The 20,671-nt window shown below is 44.1% G+C and overlaps 1 protein-coding gene across 2 annotated transcripts in view; it reads left to right on the top strand.

The window, feature by feature from the left end:
* zmat4a (zinc finger, matrin-type 4a) overlaps positions 1 to 20,671 on the top strand; it is a 151,579-nt gene that overhangs the window by 39,620 nt on the left and 91,288 nt on the right. The window contains exon 1 of one of the 2 annotated variants that reach the window (XM_052461770.1): positions 14,354 to 14,563. The exons of the other annotated variant lie outside the window; for it this stretch is intronic. Within the exon in view, the coding sequence (XP_052317730.1) occupies positions 14,369 to 14,563 (195 nt within the window). The 5' untranslated portion in view covers positions 14,354 to 14,368. Of the gene's footprint in view, positions 1 to 14,353; positions 14,564 to 20,671 lie in introns of those variants that run through there. 2 annotated transcript variants of the gene reach the window in all.

Here is a 20,671-nt window from a genome sequence, read left to right as displayed (position 1 = left end):
TGTATTTGACTTTCCTCTGGTTAATCTAATTCTCCATTGCTGGGAATTCTGCCCATCGGCTGCAATTTGTCAGCACTTCTTAGACTTTTCTTTTTTTCTTTGTTTAGGGCAACAAACAGGCTGTATTGCACAGCAGCTGTATTGTACATGAGATTTTGCAGGGCATGCACCACCTGATTTACACGTTTTGTTTCCAGTGCAGAATAGCACCCGGGTTTTACAATGACAATGGCACACAATTGTTTTTGTATTGTTTTTCCAGCAGCAGTGGAGTTTGAGGGCCAATCTGGATACGCTGGTTGTGTCCTAAAGGGCACCCTATTCCCTTTATAGTGCACTACTTTTGACCTGGGCCTATAGGTCAAAAGTAGTGCACTACATACATTGCCTTCAGAAAGTATTCCGAACCCATTACTTTTTCCACATTTTGTTGTATTACAGCCTGAATTTAAAATTGATTACATTTTGATTTGTGTCACTGGCCTGCACACAGAACCCCATTATATCAGTGGAATTATGTTTTTAGAATGTTTTTTTTTACTGTTTAGTTACAGTTTGGATTTAAATCTGTTTGCAAATCTATAGCAATACTTGAATATGGTTGTCTAGCAATGATCAACCACCAATTTGATAGAGCTTTAAGAATTTTAAAACTAATAATGTGCAAATATTGTACAATCCAGGTGTGGAAAGCTCTATGAGACTTACCTGGAAAGACTGCCAAAGGGGATTTTAATATAGTTGTGAATACTTACACTACCGTTCAAAAGTTTGGGGTCACTTAGAAATGTACTTAAAAAAATACAAAAAAGTCCATTAAAATAACATCAAATTGATCAGAAATACAGTGTAGACATTGTTAATGTTGTAAATGACTATTGTAGCTGGAAACGGCTGATTTTTTACTGGAATATCTACATAGGCGTACAGAGGCCCATTATCAGCAACCATCACTCCTGTGTTCCAATGGCACGTTGTGTTAGCTAATCCAAGTTGATAATTTTGAAAACCCTTTTACAATTATGTTAGCACAGCTTAAAACTGGCCTTCTTTAGACTAGTTGAGTATCTGGAGCATCAGAATTTGTGGGTTCGATTACAGGCTCAAAATGGCCAGAAACGAAGAACTTTCTTCAGAAACTTGTCAGTCTGTTCTTGTTCTGAGCAACTAAGGCCATTCCATGCGAGAAATTGCCAAGAAACTGAAGATCTCATACAACGCTCTGTACTACTCCCTTCACAGAACAGCGCAAACTGTCTCTAACCAGAATAGAAAGAGGAGTGGGAGGCCCCGGTGCACAACTGAACAAGAGGACTAGTACATTAGTGTCTAGTTTGAGAAATAGGCACATCACAAGTCCACAACTGGCAGCTTCATTAAATAGTACCTGCACAACACTAGTCTCAACGTCAACAGTGAAGAGGCAACTCCAGGATGCTGGATTAAATGTAGTTAACATTAGATAGTTAATCCAGAGATTCTTACCTTTGCCTCGATTTGACAGTCTCATCCAGATCATCCTGGCATTTGTAGTTCTTTATGATAGCCACATTAGCTGCTAATAAGCATTTCATTTTGGAGGGGTAAATACAGGCGAATATATTGATAAAAATCACCTTGTCCTAGAGAGATTTACATGGTTATCATAACGTCACGCCAGGGTAAGCCTACACGAAACACAGCCCGAAAATCCCCTATGGGAAAAATGAATGCTTGCGAATGATATACTGAAATGAATGGTGAAAAAATGAATGGAACCATTTCTTTGTTTAACCACTAGGCTTTATGGGTATTATGACTGATACTGTGGTACTCTATTGTGTGACAGACAGCGTGTGTTCGGTGGCTCTAGTCGAGAGGGACTGGTCAGTCAGTTAAGCTTACAATGTGAATCACAGCAGGGTTGCAGTGTAATTATATACTTGTGCTTATGAGGACCGAAAGCTGTCACCACAACAGTATACCCAACCCAAGAAGTACAGCTTTTACTCATTGAGCCAACGGATAGTTGGTAGCTATGGAACCCAGTACTTCAGATCTTCAGGTCCCACATGATTTAATGAACACCAATTGATACAATTTTCCCCCAACTGTATGTGAAAGATAGCACTGTTTACCAACAACGATCAAACCACATTGACTAATAGTCTTGTTCACCATTTGTGTCCATGTAGTGAGTTGTTTTGATGTTTTTGTGCACGTACCGTTTATATCCTACATGCATAGATACATTTATTTCATCCCTGTTTGTTTGGTACCATTCATCTATCTGTCTAAGTCTCTCTCTCTCTCTTTTTCTCAGTGTGTGTGTTGCTTCCTTGCCCTCTGCCTGTATGTTTTGTTCACTGGATTCCCGGATTCAGGATTCCTAGCTCGTGAATAGGTACGAAGAGCAAGATAGAGAATAGGGGTGACCAGAGGGCTTAACGTCTGCACTTGGTCATATAGCGATACCGTCAGCCTTCAAGGATACCCTCTTCCTTATAGGCATGTTCAACAGGCCTTATTATAATTATCGTGGCCCAGTTCACTCCTTCAGTGTCGAAAACTCCCCGACTGTCTCTGTGATCGTTGTTGTCCTATAAGACCCCTGTGTGCCACTGAGGGGGAATGTATACTAATGCCAATAGAATCACATTGATGTTACATGTCTCATCCTGTTCTTATCCAAGGAGCCATTTAATGTGCATGTGGGTTGTTCTGTGGTATGTCTTATAGCATTCAGTGCCAATTCCGTTGCAGTGCCAGTCTTATAGGATCTTGGAATTTCATTCAAATCTTCGGGTGAGAAGTACAAATTCATGTGGAAATATGTTTTGAGGATGTGAAGCTGCATGTGGTCTTTGTTTATGGACTGTGCTGACAGGATCAGCAGAGGTAATACTGAGGGATGTCCTTAAGGCAACTCCCTCTACTATACTCAACTTTGGCGCTTTCCTGCCCCTTCGATCTCAGCTTTTCAACTGCTCCTCATCAACTCATAGCTCATACGCATAGGAGTATATTGACAAGCGAATCTGCATCCCTCATGTCTAGTGGCTCTGACCTTTTGACAATATGGATTTTATGAGAGGAGGATTAAGGAAGCACCGTGGTGGAATACTGTTATTTACGTAGTTTAGTAGTAGACTGTCTTGTATTTCGAAATAGCTACAGTACGAGTGCTGAGCGATTAGTGCTTTTTAAGGTTGGTTCGGTTTCAGTCCAGTTTTTGAAAAATAGTCCAGTTTTTCAATTTCGGTTTTGATTATTATAATTGTTTAACACTAAATGCATTTGGATGCTGAGTGGGTGGATGCTGTATCAACACAGAATAAAACATTTCATAAAAGCCCCATGGTGGTAGTTGCTACCCATTATTACTTAACACTTATTAACCATAATTTATACACATTACTAGGCTTTGATACAATATTTTAGTTGTGTACATCACACAGCCTCATTTGTCCCTAGTTTGTCTCAATCTGTTATGACTCAAATGTATTTGTCAGATTAAGAAAAACTCGACTTTGAGAGCTGGTTTAATTACTACTCATGTATCATTAACCAGCAATGCCTAATTGTTACACTAGATCATGCTGTCAAATTCAGTTACTGAAAGTTGAGATACATACAGTGTAGGTCTGCATGTGAGTAATGTTTACGCTTTTCCCATTTATTATTCGCAGTGTATTTAAAATTGGGTTGGGGAGTTAATGGGATGGAAATATTAGTAATTTCTATTGCTGTCAAAAGGTAATAAATTAAAATGAGATTCAGGACCATCATTGTGTCAGTAATGGATCATTAAGAAGGTTGAATAGTTAGGGTCTTTAGTAGTGTTCGTTTCAATGTAATCTGTGAGATGAAAATGCTGTTGTTCTCCCGCCCACGTTTGAAGGACTTTCAATCTGAAGGGCTTTTCAACATTAACATGTAAATGTATGTGTTTCTTTGATGCATCGCTAGTGATGAACAAACAGCAGACAACTGCATTGCTTTTTAACCCTGCTGTCACAAGGGTCTCACACTGGCCCATGTTTGGGTTACAGTAACCCCACAGATGCTGTGTCAATAGAATAACCAAGGAAGATCATCACCAACCTTGCATGCATTTGCTAGCAACACATCTCTTTCAAACCTGCCGCCAGGCAAATGCTCTGGAGGTCTATCAAAATGGCAGGTGGCCTAGTGGTTGAACTAACTACTGAAGGGTTGCCAGGTCAAATCCCCAGGCCAACAAGGTGAAAAATCTGTCGTTCTGCCCTTGATCAATGCAGTTAACCCCCCACAACAACAGCTCCCTGGGTGCCCAATGTGGCAGCTCCCTGCACCACTCCGATTCAGAGGGGTTGGGTTAAAAGCAAAAGTTAAGTGTCGGTTGGACCTTGTGTGCAATTGATGATACAAATAAATGTAATCCTTTAATCTAAACAAGACCTGCATGAATCCTAAACGGTTTGAAACTCAAAGCTGTTGACCTTATGTCAAAACAAAACTCCTAACTCTCTAAATATGACTCTTCAAGATAATTCGACTGGAGAGTGTTGTTGAGAGTCTCCAATATATTTGTATGTATTTTTATTTGTTCGTTTTGAGACTACAGCCTTTATACAACATTTAATTGGAGTTTGTATTCTGTATTAGTATACTTAGGCAAGACTTTATTAGTATCCTCAGGCAAGGCTTTGGGAGCGTTTATTATTAGAAATATTTTCTGCAAGATCAATTGTGACTCAGACCCTTCTAAATGGCATCGCTGAGCTGAAACAGAGGTAGGTTGCGTCCCAAACAGCACTCTATTCTCTATATAGTGCACTACTTTTGACCAGACCCGAAAGTGTGACATTTGGGATGCTATCGTGCTATATGGTAGACATCCTTATTTTTCTTTAATTAAGATTAAACAAGTTAGTTACGGTCTCAAATTATTCTGACAAGGGAGAGACAGGCTGGTGAGGCGAATTAAACTGGAATAGCATGAGATGCAGATCCTTTTCTCCACCGAGATAGAATTCTTTCATGATTTTGGCATGACTAAACTCCTAAGCTGAGGACTTTGGCAGGTTTTAATTAAAAATATATAATGAACTAAAACCCCTATTTTTTCAGCCATTTCTCTGAAGGATAGGAGAGGCTTGACTTTCCAGTGTTGTGAATTTCAACTTTGGTGCATGGTGGGCAAAAAGACAGCAAAAAAATGGCTTTGTTTCTTGGGCATGCACATTTCCTGTGTTACAAATGCCATGGAAATGGGTGCAATCAATCAATATGTGAGATATAATGGACCCCAAAAGGCATTTAAAAAACAAATTGGGCACATTAACATACACTACATGACCAAAGGTATGTAGACACCTGCTCGTCGAAAATCTCATTTCAAAATCATGGGCATTAATATGGAGTTGGTCCCCCTTTGCTGCTCTTCTGGGAAGGCTTTCCACTAGATGTTGGGGATTTGCTTCCATTCAGCCACACGAGCATTAGTGAGGTCGGGCGCTGATGTTGGGACGATTAGGCCTGTTGACAATGTTGGCATTCCAATTCTTCCCAAAGGGGTTTGATGCGGTTGAGGTCAGGGCTCTGTGCAGGCCTGTCTAGTTCTTCCACACCAATCTCGACAAATGTATGGACCTCGCTTTGTGCACAGCGGCATGTTCATGCTGAAACAGGAATTGGCCTTTCCCAAACTGTTGCCACAAAGTTGGAAACACAGAATTGTCTAGAATGTTATCGTATGCTGTAGCGTTAAGATTTCCCTTCACTTGAACTAAGGGGCCTATCCCAAACAATGAAAACAGCCCCAGACCAGTATTCCTCCTCCACCAAACTTTACAGTTGGCACAATGCATTGGGGTAGGTAGCGTTCTCCAAACCCAGATTTGGCCTTTTGTCTGCCAGATGGTGTGATTCATCACCCCAGAGAATGCGTTTCCCCTGCTCCAGAGTCCAATGGTGGCGAGCTTTACACCACTCCAGCCGACGCTTTGCGCATTGTGATCTTAGGCTTGTGTGTGGCTGCTCAGCCATGGAAACCCATTTCATGATGCTCCAGACGAACAGTTATTGTGCTGACGTTGCTTCCAGAGGCTGATTGGAACTCGGTAGTGAGTGTTGCAACCGAGGACACATGATCAGCACTCAGCTGTTCTGTTCTGTGAGCTTGTGTGGCCTACCACTTCGCGGCTGAGCCGTAGTTGCTCCTAGATGTTTCCACTTCACAATAACAGCACTTACAGTTGACCGGGGCAGCGCTAGAAGGGCAGAAATGTGACGAACTGACTTGTTGGAAAAGTAGCATCCTTTTGACGGTGCCATGTTTAAAGTCACTGAGCTTTTCAGTAAGGCCATTCTACTGCCAATGTGGGTATATGGAGATTGCATGGCTGTGTGCTCAATTGTATACACCTGTCAGCAACAGGTGTGGCTGAAATAGCCATATCCACTAATTTGAAGGGGTGTCTACATACTTTTGTGTATATATTGTACTTTCTTGCCTTTAATCATGTAATATTTTGGCCTTCGTTTGGAGGGGAAATCTGTACTTTTAGAGAGGGGAAAAAGAAGAAAGCAGCCTCCCAATTTGTACCATCATTTTTGTTCGTTTCTTTGCTGATAAAACTTAAGTAATCCCCCAACTGCAATCATTTCTAAACACATCGCGTACTGCAACTGCTAATGGGAAGAACAAATGCTTTTGAAGCCATGGGGAATAGGAATGAGGTATAATGTGAGGTGCTGTCAGAGAGGGAAAACAGAACATTTGAGGAGTCCCAGGGCATAGTAGGGAGTCTGTCCTTTGTGTTGCCCACTGAATTTTAATGCACTATATCCTTTTGGATCCATGTCCCATTGACGTTTGATCCTACACCAGTGTTCCCTTTGAATGCCCCATATTATCAACCTATTATGGCTCCCGAGTTGCGCAGCGGTGTAAGGCACTGCATTTCAGTGCTAGAGCCGTCACGACAGACCCTGGTTCGATCCCGGGCTGTATCACAACCGGCCGTGATCGGTAGACCCATAGGGCGGCGCACAATTGGCCCAGCGTTGTGCGGGTTAGGGGAGGGTTTGGGCCGGAGTAGGCCGTCATTGTAAAATAAGAATTTGTTCTTAACTGACTTGCCTGGTTAAATGAAAAAGTGTTATTATTTCCCAGGCCTATTTTTCATGACATGTTTTTGGAAATGTATTCATCCCCCCCAGTACTGTTGATCACATACACACATTACCTCAGCACATAATCAATTTGAAATGGAGTCTGAATCCTTTTCTTACTAAAGTGGTACTTATAGCCATTAGCCTGTCAGTGAGTTTGTTGCTTATGATTCTGTTCCTGGTCCTTATGTCTCTCATTGGCAATTATCTCTCCATATTCACAATATCAGGCAGGACTTTGTTTTATGTAGTTTTCTCCATGAACTGCTGCACTTACGAGTTGAAGAATTTAAAAGGTAATCACTCGCCCCCCCCAACCAACCACTACTTGTTTTACCTCAAGCACCTAGCAATGTACACAGCAGAAGGGAGCTGTGCTGTTAAATCCATAAAATGTTTCACATGGATAACAGTCATCTATTCCGATGTGACATACACAACATACACTGTGTACCAGGGGTTCACGACCCCATTTTGATATCGCGACCCCTTACCTTTTTATTTGGGGCTATGGCAGTCAATTGAAAAACATTCTAACAGAATTTCTGATTGTCTTCTCAACTCACCCTCACATACTTTTAATGTGGTGCTATGACAGTCAAATGCAAATTAGTATGACACAATGTCTCATATTTCACCTCCACTAATGAGATGGGTGCCGCGTCGGAGCTTCTCAAAGTCAGAAGGCATAGTCGACAGTCCGCACCTCATCTCTGCTGTCACATCCAATTTGGATCGGTATTTGATTTGAATGCAGACAAGAGCACTGAATCCATATTCACACAGGGATGCGCTGGTTAAAGTTAGCCTGCCATGAGTTTTATGGTGGTTTCAAAACAACAGGAAATTTGGAAGTCATGACACCAGTGATCTTCAGGTCGGAAAGTCGGAGCTCGAGAAAGAGGCCCGAGTTCCCAAGTTGGAATTCCGAGTTGGATGACTATTCAAAGCTATTTTTCCCTGTCGGTTTTTCACAGATTTTCTCCAAGTTCCCAGTTGTCTTGAATGCACTGATGTCAGAAGTTAGAGATTTACGAGTTACCAGTTCCGAGTTCTCAGTTGTTTTGAATGCAGCATTAATGCGCAGAGGGAGACTGAGGGAGACAGGGTATTCCCTTTGAGTCAGGAACCAAAACTTCTCCGTCGTTAAATGCATTCGGTCACATGACAGCTCAATCAGCTGTTTGATTTCACTTACTGGCATGTCAACTGAGCCAGGATCACAGTCAAACGGATTGGGAAGTAGGTCCCAAAGTGCTCTTTCAAGAGTTGGAGGTCAGCAGTCATCTCTCGTGTCAATTAAATATATATATATTTTTATATACATGGGAATGACAACAGTTCCTCTCTCAATGCAAGTCTTTCCAACACTCCCCCTCAATAACCACCAAGTCTCAGTGTGAAATAGACCATTTTCATGCTCTGATCCCATTTCTCAAGATACTTTTGCTAACGGGCCTGCGTGCAGTGGATGTGGTTTGATAGTAGTTTACAATCGAAGTTACCTGTTGCAGTATATCTCCTAGTTCTGTGCTCAGCTCTTTTGCCGCCAGATGCTCTCTGTGTATCGTACACTGTGTCCATATGGCAGAGGGAGACACATTCATAACTAGAGTCCAGAGACCTGCCCACCGCCCCGCCATAGATGGAGCACCATCTGTGCAAAAGCCCACCGTTCGATCCCATATGGAATCTGTTTTTCGTCAATATAGCCACGCAGCACACTGAACATCCCCTATGCCGTTTCATGCTGGGGAATCGTGAGACAGAACAATATGTCTTCGTGAATAGCATCCCCCGACATGTATAGCGAGTGAAAGTCAATGCATGGGCATCACGGCCCTCACAGCTAACGTCTATTTGGAGTGCATAATGTGGGGAGTATTTTTTGTCGTTCAGTCAGTTTCCCCTTGATTGCTAGCTATAGCAACAATTCTTAGTTTCACACTGTTATCTGACAAAGATATTGATGTGAGTTTCTGTGCCTCTGCCTCCCCACACATTGTTTTCACAATATCAATTGCAGACGGTAATTAATATCAAAGTCTCTGCAATAGTGTGTGGTTTCATGGTGTAGTCGGCCTAGCCATTCACCATGGCAATGATTCAAGTGCGACCTTTTCCCATGATCTAAGGGCTCTCTCTGCTTGAATTCTATATTTTAGAATTGAATAATTTTCATTTTGATTTTTAAGGTTAACCACATACAATGATTTGGATTTTTTTTAAATCCAGGATTTTGGAAATTCCCCCGTAACCCCATTTTCATATCAGGCAACCCCACAACGAGTCGCGACCCCTAGTTTGGGAACATGGTCTGTGTTTCATTTGATTCAGCAGCATAGTTGACATGACAGCCAAGGGGAAGGTTTAGCTTATTTCTAATGTGGAATGTTTTGTTGGATAGAAGCCATGGCCTTTTATGTCAGTGGGTTTAGGTCATGGCAGGTACTTTCCACCGCGTTTGTTCCGTGTGTTTTTTGATGGGAGTTGAATATTTGATATTCTTGTCTGTCTGGCCTAGTTTCGTGACAACATACTGTCAAGTGTCTAGGGGCGTGCTGCCTCCCCCATTGTTGACTGATCTAAAGGGAGCCCTCCCTCCTGCAAAATTGCTCTGGATTTCATATGAAAGACCACGCAGCAGCCGCCATGCTGTTGGAGTCTGGATATGTTTGAACTGTAAAATACAGATTATGTGAGGAGGACTTCAAATCAACAGATAGGATAGGTATCTGGGGTCCAAATCAACAGATAGGATAGGTATCTGGGGTCAAAATCAACAGATTGGATAGGTATATGGGGTCCAAATCAACAGATAGGATAGGTATCTCGGGTCCAAATCAACAGATAGGATAGGTATCTGGGGTCTAAATCAACAGATAGGATAGGTATCTGGGGTCCAAATCAACAAATAGGATAGGGATCTGGGGTCCAAATCAACAGATAGGATAGGTATCTGGGGTTCAAATCAACAGATAGGATAGGTATCTGGGGTCCAAGTCAACAGATAGGATAGGTATCTGGGTTCAAATCAACAGATAGGATAGGTATCTGGGGTCCAAATCAACAGATAGGTTAGGTTTCTGGGGTCCAAGTCAACAGATAGGATAGGTATCTGGGGTCCAAATCAACAGATAGGATAGGGATCTGGGGTCCAAATCAACAGATAGGATAGGTATCTGGGGTCCAAATCAACAGATAGGATAGGTATCTGGGGTCCAAATCAACAGATAGGATAGGGATCTGGGGTTCAAATCAACAGATAGGATAGGTATCTGGGGTCCAAGTCAACAGATAGGATAGGTATCTGGGGTCCAAATCAACAGATAGGATAGGGATCTGGGGTCCAAATCAGGAAAATATTTTGATTAATTGGAAAGATGAAAACAACTCTGTCAATATATTTTTCAAAAAAACGAATTGTCTCTAATTCAACATGTGCTTCAGTGACGTTCTGTGGTTAGCGTTATGAATGTAAAGCCAAGCAAGAAAATACCATTTCCGGAGACCTTCTCCCTTACCTCACCTCGCTCATCAACTCATCCCTGACCGCTGGCTACGTCCCTTCCGTCTTCAAGAGAGCGAGAGTTGCACCCCTTCTGAAAAAACCTACACTCGATCCCTCCGATGTCAACAACTACAGACCAGTATCCCTTCTTTCTTTTCTCTCCAAAACTCTTGAACGTGCCGTCCTTGGCCAGCTTTCCCGCTATCTCTCTCAGAATGACCTTCTTGATCCAAATCAGTCAGGTTTCAAGACTAGTCATTCAACTGAGACTGCTCTTCTCTGTATCACGGAGGCGCTCCGCACTGCTAAAGCTAACTCTCTCTCCTCTGCTCTCATCCTTCTAGACCTATCGGCTGCCTTCGATACTGTGAACCATCAGATCCTCCTCTCCACCCTCTCCGAGTTGGGCATCTCCGGCGCGGCCCACACTTGGATTGCGTCCTACCTGACAGGTCGCTCCTACCAGGTGGCATGGCGAGAATCTGTCTCCTCACCACGCGCTCTCACCACTGGTGTCCCCCAGGGCTCTGTTCTAGGCCCTCTCCTATTCTCGCTATACACCAAGTCACTTGGCTCTGTCATAACCTCACATGGTCTCTCCTATCATTGCTATGCAGACGACACACAATTAATCTTCTCCTTTCCCCCTTCTGATGACCAGGTGGCGAATCGCATCTCTGCATGTCTGGCAGACATATCAGTGTGGATGACGGATCACCACCTCAAGCTGAACCTCGGCAAGACGGAGCTGCTCTTCCTCCCGGGGAAGGACTGCCCGTTCCATGATCTCGCCATCACGGTTGACAACTCCATTGTGTCCTCCTCCCAGAGCTCTAAGAACCTTGGCGTGATCCTGGACAACACCCTGTCGTTCTCAACTAACATCAAGGCGGTGGCCCGTTCCTGTAGGTTCATGCTCTACAACATCCGCAGAGTATGACCCTGCCTCACACAGGAAGCGGCGCAGGTCCTAATCCAGGCACTTGTCATCTCCCATCTGGATTACTGCAACTCGCTGTTGGCTGGGCTCCCTGCCTGTGCCATTAAACCCCTACAACTCATCCAGAACGCCGCAGCCCGTCTGGTGTTCAACCTTCCCAAGTTCTCTCACGTCACCCCGCTCCTCCGCTCTCTCCACTGGCTTCCAGTTGAAGCTCGCATCCGCTACAAGACCATGGTGCTTGCCTACGGAGCTGTGAGGGGAACGGCACCTCAGTACCTCCAGGCTCTGATCAGGCCCTACACCCAAACAAGGGCACTGCGTTCATCCACCTCTGGCCTGCTCGCCTCCCTACCACTGAGGAAGTACAGTTCCCGCTCAGCCCAGTCAAAACTGTTCGCTGCTCTGGCCCCCAATGGTGGAACAAACTCCCTCACGACGCCAGGACAGCGGAGTCAATCACCACCTTCCGGAGACACCTGAAACCCCACCTCTTTAAGGAATACCTAGGATAGGATAAAGTAATCCTTCTCACCCCCCTTAAAAGATTTAGATGCACTATTGTAAAGTGGCTGTTCCACTGGATGTCATAAGGTGAATGCACCAATTTGTAAGTCGCTCTGGATAAGAGCGTCTGCTAAATGACTTAAATGTAAATGTAAATGTAAGATAGAATTTGAATGTTAGATAGTAAATATGATGACTACAAACTGACACAGACAGAAATTGGATGTGAACTGGAGAGAGAGAGGTGTTAGGTTGACAAAAAGAACATTCAGAACACTAATAGGGGAACACTGCAGGTTGTGCTGGTGGGTATAGCAACTTCTCAGCTCCTCCAAATGGAACCCAGCATGGGTGCTCACATATACAGTCACATCAATTAGTCCTCCACTGTTTCCCATTTAACTGTACGCAGCCTGACAGCATTCACTGACGGAGTGCACTGCTTTTTCTGCTCTCTGTGTCCCAAATGGCACCCTATTCCCTATATAGTGCAGTATTTTAGACCAGAGCCATGTGGGCCCTACACAAAAGTAGTGCACAACATAGGGAGTAGGGTGCCATTTGGAACACAGCCCTGATAAGCTCTGCATTCATCCATTCAGGAAACAGCTGGGCTTATATGGTGTCTGAATAATCCATTGCCCACAGCTATGTGTAGAAAACACATGAAGTGAGCAGCACTTCACCACAGTCTCTTGTAGCTGATTGGGTTCTAAGTGCAGATATTATTCACCACGAGACAAAACTGAACGGGGAGGACGGGATAGCATAGATGTAGAAATTACATGGTGGTAGGAATGTTGGTAGGAGGTCGTTATAACATTCCAAAAAGGTGTCCTTCCCGTTCAGTAAGAAGGTAGAGCTGAGGAAAACTGCATTTTTCTCTGTACTTAAACACAATTTGCAATGTGAATGGTGATGTGTTTCCATGCAGTGATCTATGATATGTCCTGAAACACCCAGTTAATGGTAATCAATAAGGTACAGATTAAACTAGATGCTAAATACAGTCAAGGATGTTAGTCATTCGGTCACTGTAAACCAGACACAGTTGCATCATACAGTTGCATTAAACACCAAAGATGACGCAGACAGACATGGCAGCTCTGCTTCTTGCAACTAAGCAACTCCGCAGTATTTCGTCTTTCTGTGTGTTATTTCTTACATTATTAGCTCAGAATGTTTTTTGTGTTATTACATACAGCCGGAAATAGCTTTTGGATATCAGAGCGGCGGAAACTCACCAGCAACTTTCCCGAATGGGATCCTTTGTTCGCAACCCCAGGGCAATTGAACTTATCCAAGAGGCTGCTCCAAGACGCCGCCAGTGGAGAAGAGGTATTCGAAGTGGACTTCTAGTCTGACTCAGGAGGCGCTCACACCATCCGCCGCTTCCGAGTATATTACTCTCTAATGTTCAGTCTCTGGATAATAAAGTAACGAGCTCAGGGTGAGAATCTCCTTGCAGAGAGACATCAGGGATTGTAACATACTCTGTTTCATGGAAACAGGGCTCTCTCGGGATATATTGTCTTTGTCCATATAGCCAGATGGGTTTTCAGTATATCGCGCAGACAGGAATAAAGATCTCTCTGGGAAGAAAAAAGGCGGGTGTATGTTTCATGATTAACCACCACTGGTGTGATTGTGAAAACATACAGAAACGCAAGTCCTTTTGTTCACTCAACCTAGAATACCTTACAATCAAATGCCATTTATTGTAGCTGGTATTTTATCAAAGAAAATGTAAGGAAAATGCTACCGAAGTTCTATGAACACATTGACTGGAGTACGCGCACTGCTAAAACACTCGACCACTACTACTCCAGCTTCGGGGATCCCTACAAGGCCACAGATTAAACTACATGCTCCCTTCGGCAAATCTGATAATTGCTCCATTTTGCTCCTCCTTTCCTATAGGCAGAAGCTCAAACAGGAAGTACCCGTGCTAAGGACTATTCAACACTGGTCTGACCAATCGAAATCCATGCTTCAAGATTGTTTTGATTATGTGGATTGGGATATGTTCCCAGGTAGCCTCCGATAATAATGTCGACAAATACATGGATATGGTGACTGAGTTTTTCAGTGTAGTGTATAGAAGACGTTGTACCCACTGTGACTATTAAAACCTACCCTAACTAGAAACCGTGGATAGATGGCAGCATTCGTGCAAAATTGAAAGCGTGAACTGGGAATATGGCCAAATACAAACAGTGTAGTTATCAAACAAGCAAAACGTCAGTACAGAGACAAAGTGGAGTCGCAAATAAATGGCTCAGACTTTGAGACGTATGTGGCAGGGTCTACAGACAATCACGGACTACAAAGGGAAAACCAGCAACGTCGCAGACACTGACGTCCTGCTTCCGGACAAGCTGAACACCATCTTCATCCGCTTTCAGGATAACACAGTGCCACCGACGCGGCTCGCTACCAAGGACTGTGGGCTCTCCTTCTCCTTCAATGTGAGTAAGACATTTAAGCATGTTAACTCTAGCAAGGCTGCTGGCCCAGACAGCATCCCTAGCCAAAACCTCAGAGCATGTGCAGACCAGCTGGCTGGAGTGTTTACAGACATATTCAATCTCTCCCTATACCAGTCTGCTGCCCCCACTTGCTTCAAGTTGTCCAGCATGGTTCCTGTACCCAAGAAAGCAAATGTAACTGAACTAATAGACTATCGCCCTGTAGCCCTCACTTCTGTCATCATGATGTGATTAGAGCGGCTAGTTAAGGATCATATCACCTCTACCTTACCTGCTACCCTAGACCCACTTCAATTTGCTTACCGCCCCAATAGATCCACAGACAATCTCACTGCACACTGCCCTATCCCATCTGAACTAGAGGAATACCTACAGTTGAAGTCGGAAGTTTACATACCCCTCTGCCAAATACGTTTAAACTCAGTTTTTAACAATTCCTGACATTTAATCCTAGTAAAAATTACATGTCTTGGGTCAGTTAGGATCACCATTTTAAGAATGTGAAATGTCAGAATAATAGTAGAGAGAATGATTTATTTCAGCTTGTATTTCGTTCATCACATTCCCAGTGGGTCAGAAGTTTACATACACTCAATTAGTATTTGGTAGCATTGCCTTTAAATAGTTCAACTTTTTTAACTTTTCCCACAATAAATTGGGTGAATGTTGGCCCATTCCTCCTGACAGAGCTGGTGTAACTGAGTCAGGTTTGTAGTTCTCCTTGCTGGCACACGCTTTTTCATTTCTGCCCACAAATTTTCTGTGGGATTGAGGTCAGGGCTTTGTGATGGCCACTCCAATACCTTGACTTTGTTGTCTTTAAGCCATTTTGCCACAACTTTGGAAGTATGCTTGGGGTCATTGTCCATTTGGGAGACCCATTTGCAAACAAGCTTTAACTTCCTGACTGATATCTTGAGATGTTGCTTCAATATATCTACAGAATTTTCCTTCTAATGATGCCATCTATTTTGTGAAGTGCACCAGTCCCTCCTGCAGCAAAGCATCCCCACAACATGATGCTGCCACCCCCGTGCTTCACGATTGGGATGGTGTTCTTCAGCTTGCAAGCCTCCCCCTTTTTCCTACAAACTTAATGACGGTCATTATGGCCAAACAGTTCTATTTTTGTTTCATCAGACCAGAGGACATTTCTCCAAAAGTACAATATTTGTCCCCATGTGCAGTTGCAAGCTGTAATCTGGCTTTTTTTGTGGAGGTTTTGGAGCAGTGGCTTCTTTCTTGCTGAGTGGCCTTTCAGGTTATGTCGATATAGGACTTGTTTTACTGTGGATATAGATACTTTTGTACCTGTTTCCTCCAGCATCTTCACAAGGTTGTTTTACTGTGCTGTTGTTCTGGGATTGATTGCACTTTTCGCACCAAAGTGCGTTCATCTCTAGGAGACAGAATGCGTCTCCTTCCTGAGCAGTATGACGGCTGTGTGGTCCCGTGGTGTTTATAATTGCGTACCATTGTTTGTACAGATGAATGTGGTATCTTCAGGCGTTTGGAAATTGCTCCCGAGGATGAACCAGACTTGTGAAGGTCTACCATTTTTCTTCTGAAGTTTTCCTTTGATTTCCCCATGATGTCAAGCAAAGAGGCACTGAGTTTGAAGGTAGACCTTGAAATACATCCACAGGTACACCTCCAATTGACTCAAATGATGTCAATTAGCCTATCAGAGGCTTCTAAAGCCATGACATAATTTTCTGGAATTTTCCAAGCTGTTTAAAGGCATAGTCAACTTAGTGTATGTAAACGTCTGACCCACTGGAATTGTTATACAGTGAATTATAAGTGAAATAATCTGTATGTAAACAATTGTTGGAAAAATGCATGAAGTAGATGTCCTAACCGACTTGCCAAAACTACAGTTTGTTTATAAGAAATGTGTGGTTGAAAACGAGTCTTAATGACGCCAACCTAAGTGTATGCAAACTTCCGACTTCAACTGTAAGTCAGACTGCTGTTCATTGACTATAGCTCAGCATTCAACACCATAGTACCCTCCAAGCTCATCATTAAGCTTGGGGCCCTGGGTCTGAATGACACCATGTGCAACTGGGTCCTGGACTTCCTGATGGGCCGCCCCCAGGTGGTGAAGTTAGGAAACAACACCTCCACTTCGCTGATCCTGAACACACGGGCCCCACAAGGGTTTGTGCTCAGCCCTGTCCTGTACTCCCTTTTCACCCATGACTGCGTGGCCATGCACGCCTCCAACTCAATCACCAAGTTTGCAGACGACACAACAGTAGTAGGTCTAATTACCAACAATTACGAGACAGCCTACCAAGAGGAGGGCCCTGGGAGTGTGGTGCCAGGAAAATATCCTCTCACTCAATGTCGACAAAACAAAGGAGCTGATTGTGGATTTCAGGAAACAACAGAGGGAGCACACCTCTATCCACATCGATGGGAGCGCAGTGGAGCAGGTGGAAAGCTTCAAGTTCCTTGGTATACACATCACTGACAAGTTTAAATGGGCCTCACGCACAGACAGTGTGGTGGAGGCTGAAGAAATTTGGCTTGGCACCTTACAACCCTCACAAACTTTTACAGATGCACAATTGAGAGCATCCTGCCGGCTGTATCACCGCCTGGTACGGCAACTGCACCGCCCGCAACCGCAGGGCTCTCCAGAGGGTGGTGCGGTCTGCCCAACGCATCACCGGGGACAAACTACCTGCCCTCCAGGACACCTACAGCACCTGATGTCACAGGAAGGCCAAAAAGATCATCAAAGACGATAACCACCCGAGCCACTGCCTGTTCACCCCGCTATCATCCAGAAGGCGAGGTCAGTACAGGTGCATCAAAGCTGGGACCGAGAGACTGAAAAACAGCTTCTATCTCAAGGCCATCAGACTGTTAAATAGCCATCACTAGGCAACTCCCACCCGGTTACATAACCCTGCACCTTAGAGGCTTCTGCCCATTATTCATAGACTTGACATCACTGGCCACTTTAATAGTGGAACACTAGCCACTCTGATGTTTACATATTTTTGCTTACTCACCTCCTGTGTATATACTGAATTCTATTCAATTGTATTTTAGTCTCTGCCACTCCGACATTGCTCATCCTAATATTTATATATTTCTTAATTGGATTATTTTATTTTTAGGTTGTGTGTATTGTGTGTATTGTTGTGAATTGTTAGATATTACTGCACTGTTGGAGCTAGAAACACATGAATTTCGCTTCACCAGCAATAAGATCTGCTGAACACGTGTATGTGACAATTAAAATTGGATTTGATTTGATTTGAAGAACACCAAAAGCCCAGTGACAGCCACTCAGCCCCTTTCCCCTTCCCCATCCTAGTGTCTCTCTCTGGAGTTTACCTGACCTAATCTGTGTCAGGCCTGGTTTGTCTGACTGACTTCTTTACGTAATGAGGCCTCCTCAAGGGCTGCTAGCCTGCTCCATTACCCAGCAGGCCAACTTGTCCAGTCCAAATCAGAACATACTTAAGGGTTGGCTCATTTTAATGGCTCCAATTAGTTCCCAAGAGGTAGGTCAACCAGTCTGCCACGACATGATGTTACGTAACACTAACAGTCATATTAGCAAGCAGTTCATTATGATGACTGCAGATGTTGCTAACAGGTCACATTCTGTCTGTGAGTGATCAAGCAGTATTGACTTGTAGCACAATATAGGAATGCAACGGTCAGTCATGCAAACAGTGCAGATTAATGTTTTTCTTATGAATCTTGTTCTGGAGGTAGCTCTGCAGAGAGGTCACTTGCTGGCACATCCACAAAGTCATAAAATATGATTTTAAACTTAACCCTAACCTTAAATCAAACCTTAACCACACTGCTAGCTCTAATGCCGAACCTTAATTTAAGATCAAAAGCTAATTTTGGTTTTCATACATTTTTACAATATAGCCAATTTTGACTTTGCAGCTGGCCAGTCTAGCAGAAATCGCTCAGTCCTGCATCCAGGACAAGACTTATCCCAATAAACGTCAACCTGCGCAAACAGTTTGAAAACTCATTTAGTTTGATTTACATTTTCTCAATTGGTTTTAACACATTTCTACAATTGATAAAGAGAAGGCAAAGGAAATGCATAGTTTACCTCTACTCTAAACACTTCAGACACGACAGACATCAACAGAATCACAACTATCCTTTAGCATCATGATACTGTTTTATTTTCCTCCTCTTTTCTTGAGAAGTCTTGCCCCCTTGTCTTTGTGTCTGCATCCTAACTGTCAGCCTATTCCCTATATAGTGGACAACTCTTGACCAGAGCCCAAGTAGTGCACTATATACCATTTGGGACAGAGCCTGCCTATAGTGGGCCAGACATAAGGACCGGACCAGAGGGTGGCACGGCTGGAGAATCTGCCGAGGGGCCATTGGGCAGGGAGTAGATTAAATTCAGAGGTCTCTCCCCCTCTCTCCCCTCCTCCCCCAGGGCACAGAGATCATAGAGCTTCTCTGATCAGCTCACTGATGTGATGTGGTGGTAATGCAATATGGATTTTTCCTCCGTCCTGATTTTGTCAACCGTGCATTTAGTGCCAGCTTTGTAAAAATAAAGGCACCAGAGACTTCCTTCCTGTTACTGCCAGTTTATTTATATCAGTAGCAGAGGCCGCTCGCAATCGAGAGGAAAGTAAGGCAAGCTCTATTGGTCATACAGTATATACTACTATCCTATTGGCCATACAGTATATACTACTATCCTATATACAATACAGAACTGCCAAGGAGATACAGTACCTCTGCATGGCCTTTGGCATTTTAGACTCCCCATGGAGATATCATCACCAATGCCATCAGTAGTGGAGATGATTCTCCATGAGCAGATTTTACTCTCTTACACTGGTGGTTGGTTGCTTCTCACTCATCCTTCACAACTGTACTACTTTCTTCTAAGTTTCCCCAGTTAAAGTTTGCATCCCAAATGACCCCCCTTTCCCTATAAAGTGCACTACTACTGGTGTGGTAGTATATACTGTCTACAAGTGATGCACTAATAGCCATATTTACCATTTGGGACAGAGCTTGCCTATAGTGGGCAGACATAATGACTGGACCAGAGGGTGGCACGGCTGGGGAATCTGCCGATAGGCCATTGGGCAGGGAGTAGATTAATTCCCGAGGCCATTGGGCAGGGAGTAGATTAAATCCCGAGGTCTCTCCACCTCCCTCCCCTCCTCCCCCAGGGCACAGAGATCGTAGAGCTTCTCTGATCAGCTCACTGATGTGGTGGTAATGCAATATGGATTTTTCCTCCGTCCTGATTTTGTCAACCGTGCATTTAGTGCCAGCTTTGTAAAAACAAAGGCACCAGAGACTTCCTTCCTGCTACTGCCTGTCACGCGGAGTGGAACAGGTGAACCCAAGAGCCGAAGGTGGGGGAGGCGGGGGGGGTTGAGCCCGGGCAGGTTGCCGGAAACCACGTGCGGAGGCTGAGGCTGGAGCGAGAGGTGTTGGGACAGGGTAAGCAGGTCCAGAGGGGAATCCAAGGGAGCGTAGAGTGGGGAATCCAGGACAGAGTAGCAGGACTGGCGAGATGTTGTACTGGAGACAGGTACCAGAGTCAGAGTGGGCAGAACTGCAGCGGAGAGGGAAACAGCACCAGGCAAGGGAAAATGGGCACAACAGGACAACAGGAACAAATGGCTAGAAACATGGACTGACTAAGCGACTGACTAAGATTACGATCTGGCAGCGTGGAATTGACAGGACTGAGTATTTGTCTTGATTATGGAACAGTTTGCAGCTAGTGGGGATCTGTTCTGACTCCAGCACACCTGTCTCCGCCCACACAATCACACACACACACACACACACACACACACACACACACACACACACACACACACACACACACACACACACACACACACACACACACACACACACACACACACACACACACACACACACACACACAGAGAGAGGGAGAGGGAGAATGCACTGGGGGAGTGGTGGCAGGTCAAGGAGGTACAGGATGAGCACTAGAGGGCGTGGCAGAAGCAGATGTGACACTGACAGTTTATTTATATCAGTAGCAGAGGATGCTTGCAATTGAGAGGAAAGTAAGGCAAGCTC

This window comes from Oncorhynchus keta, chromosome 14, assembly GCF_023373465.1.
Source record: "Oncorhynchus keta strain PuntledgeMale-10-30-2019 chromosome 14, Oket_V2, whole genome shotgun sequence".
Lineage (NCBI taxonomy): Eukaryota > Metazoa > Chordata > Actinopteri > Salmoniformes > Salmonidae > Oncorhynchus > Oncorhynchus keta.
Note: the sequence above shows the minus strand (reverse complement) of the source record. Positions and strands in the feature narration are given on the sequence as shown.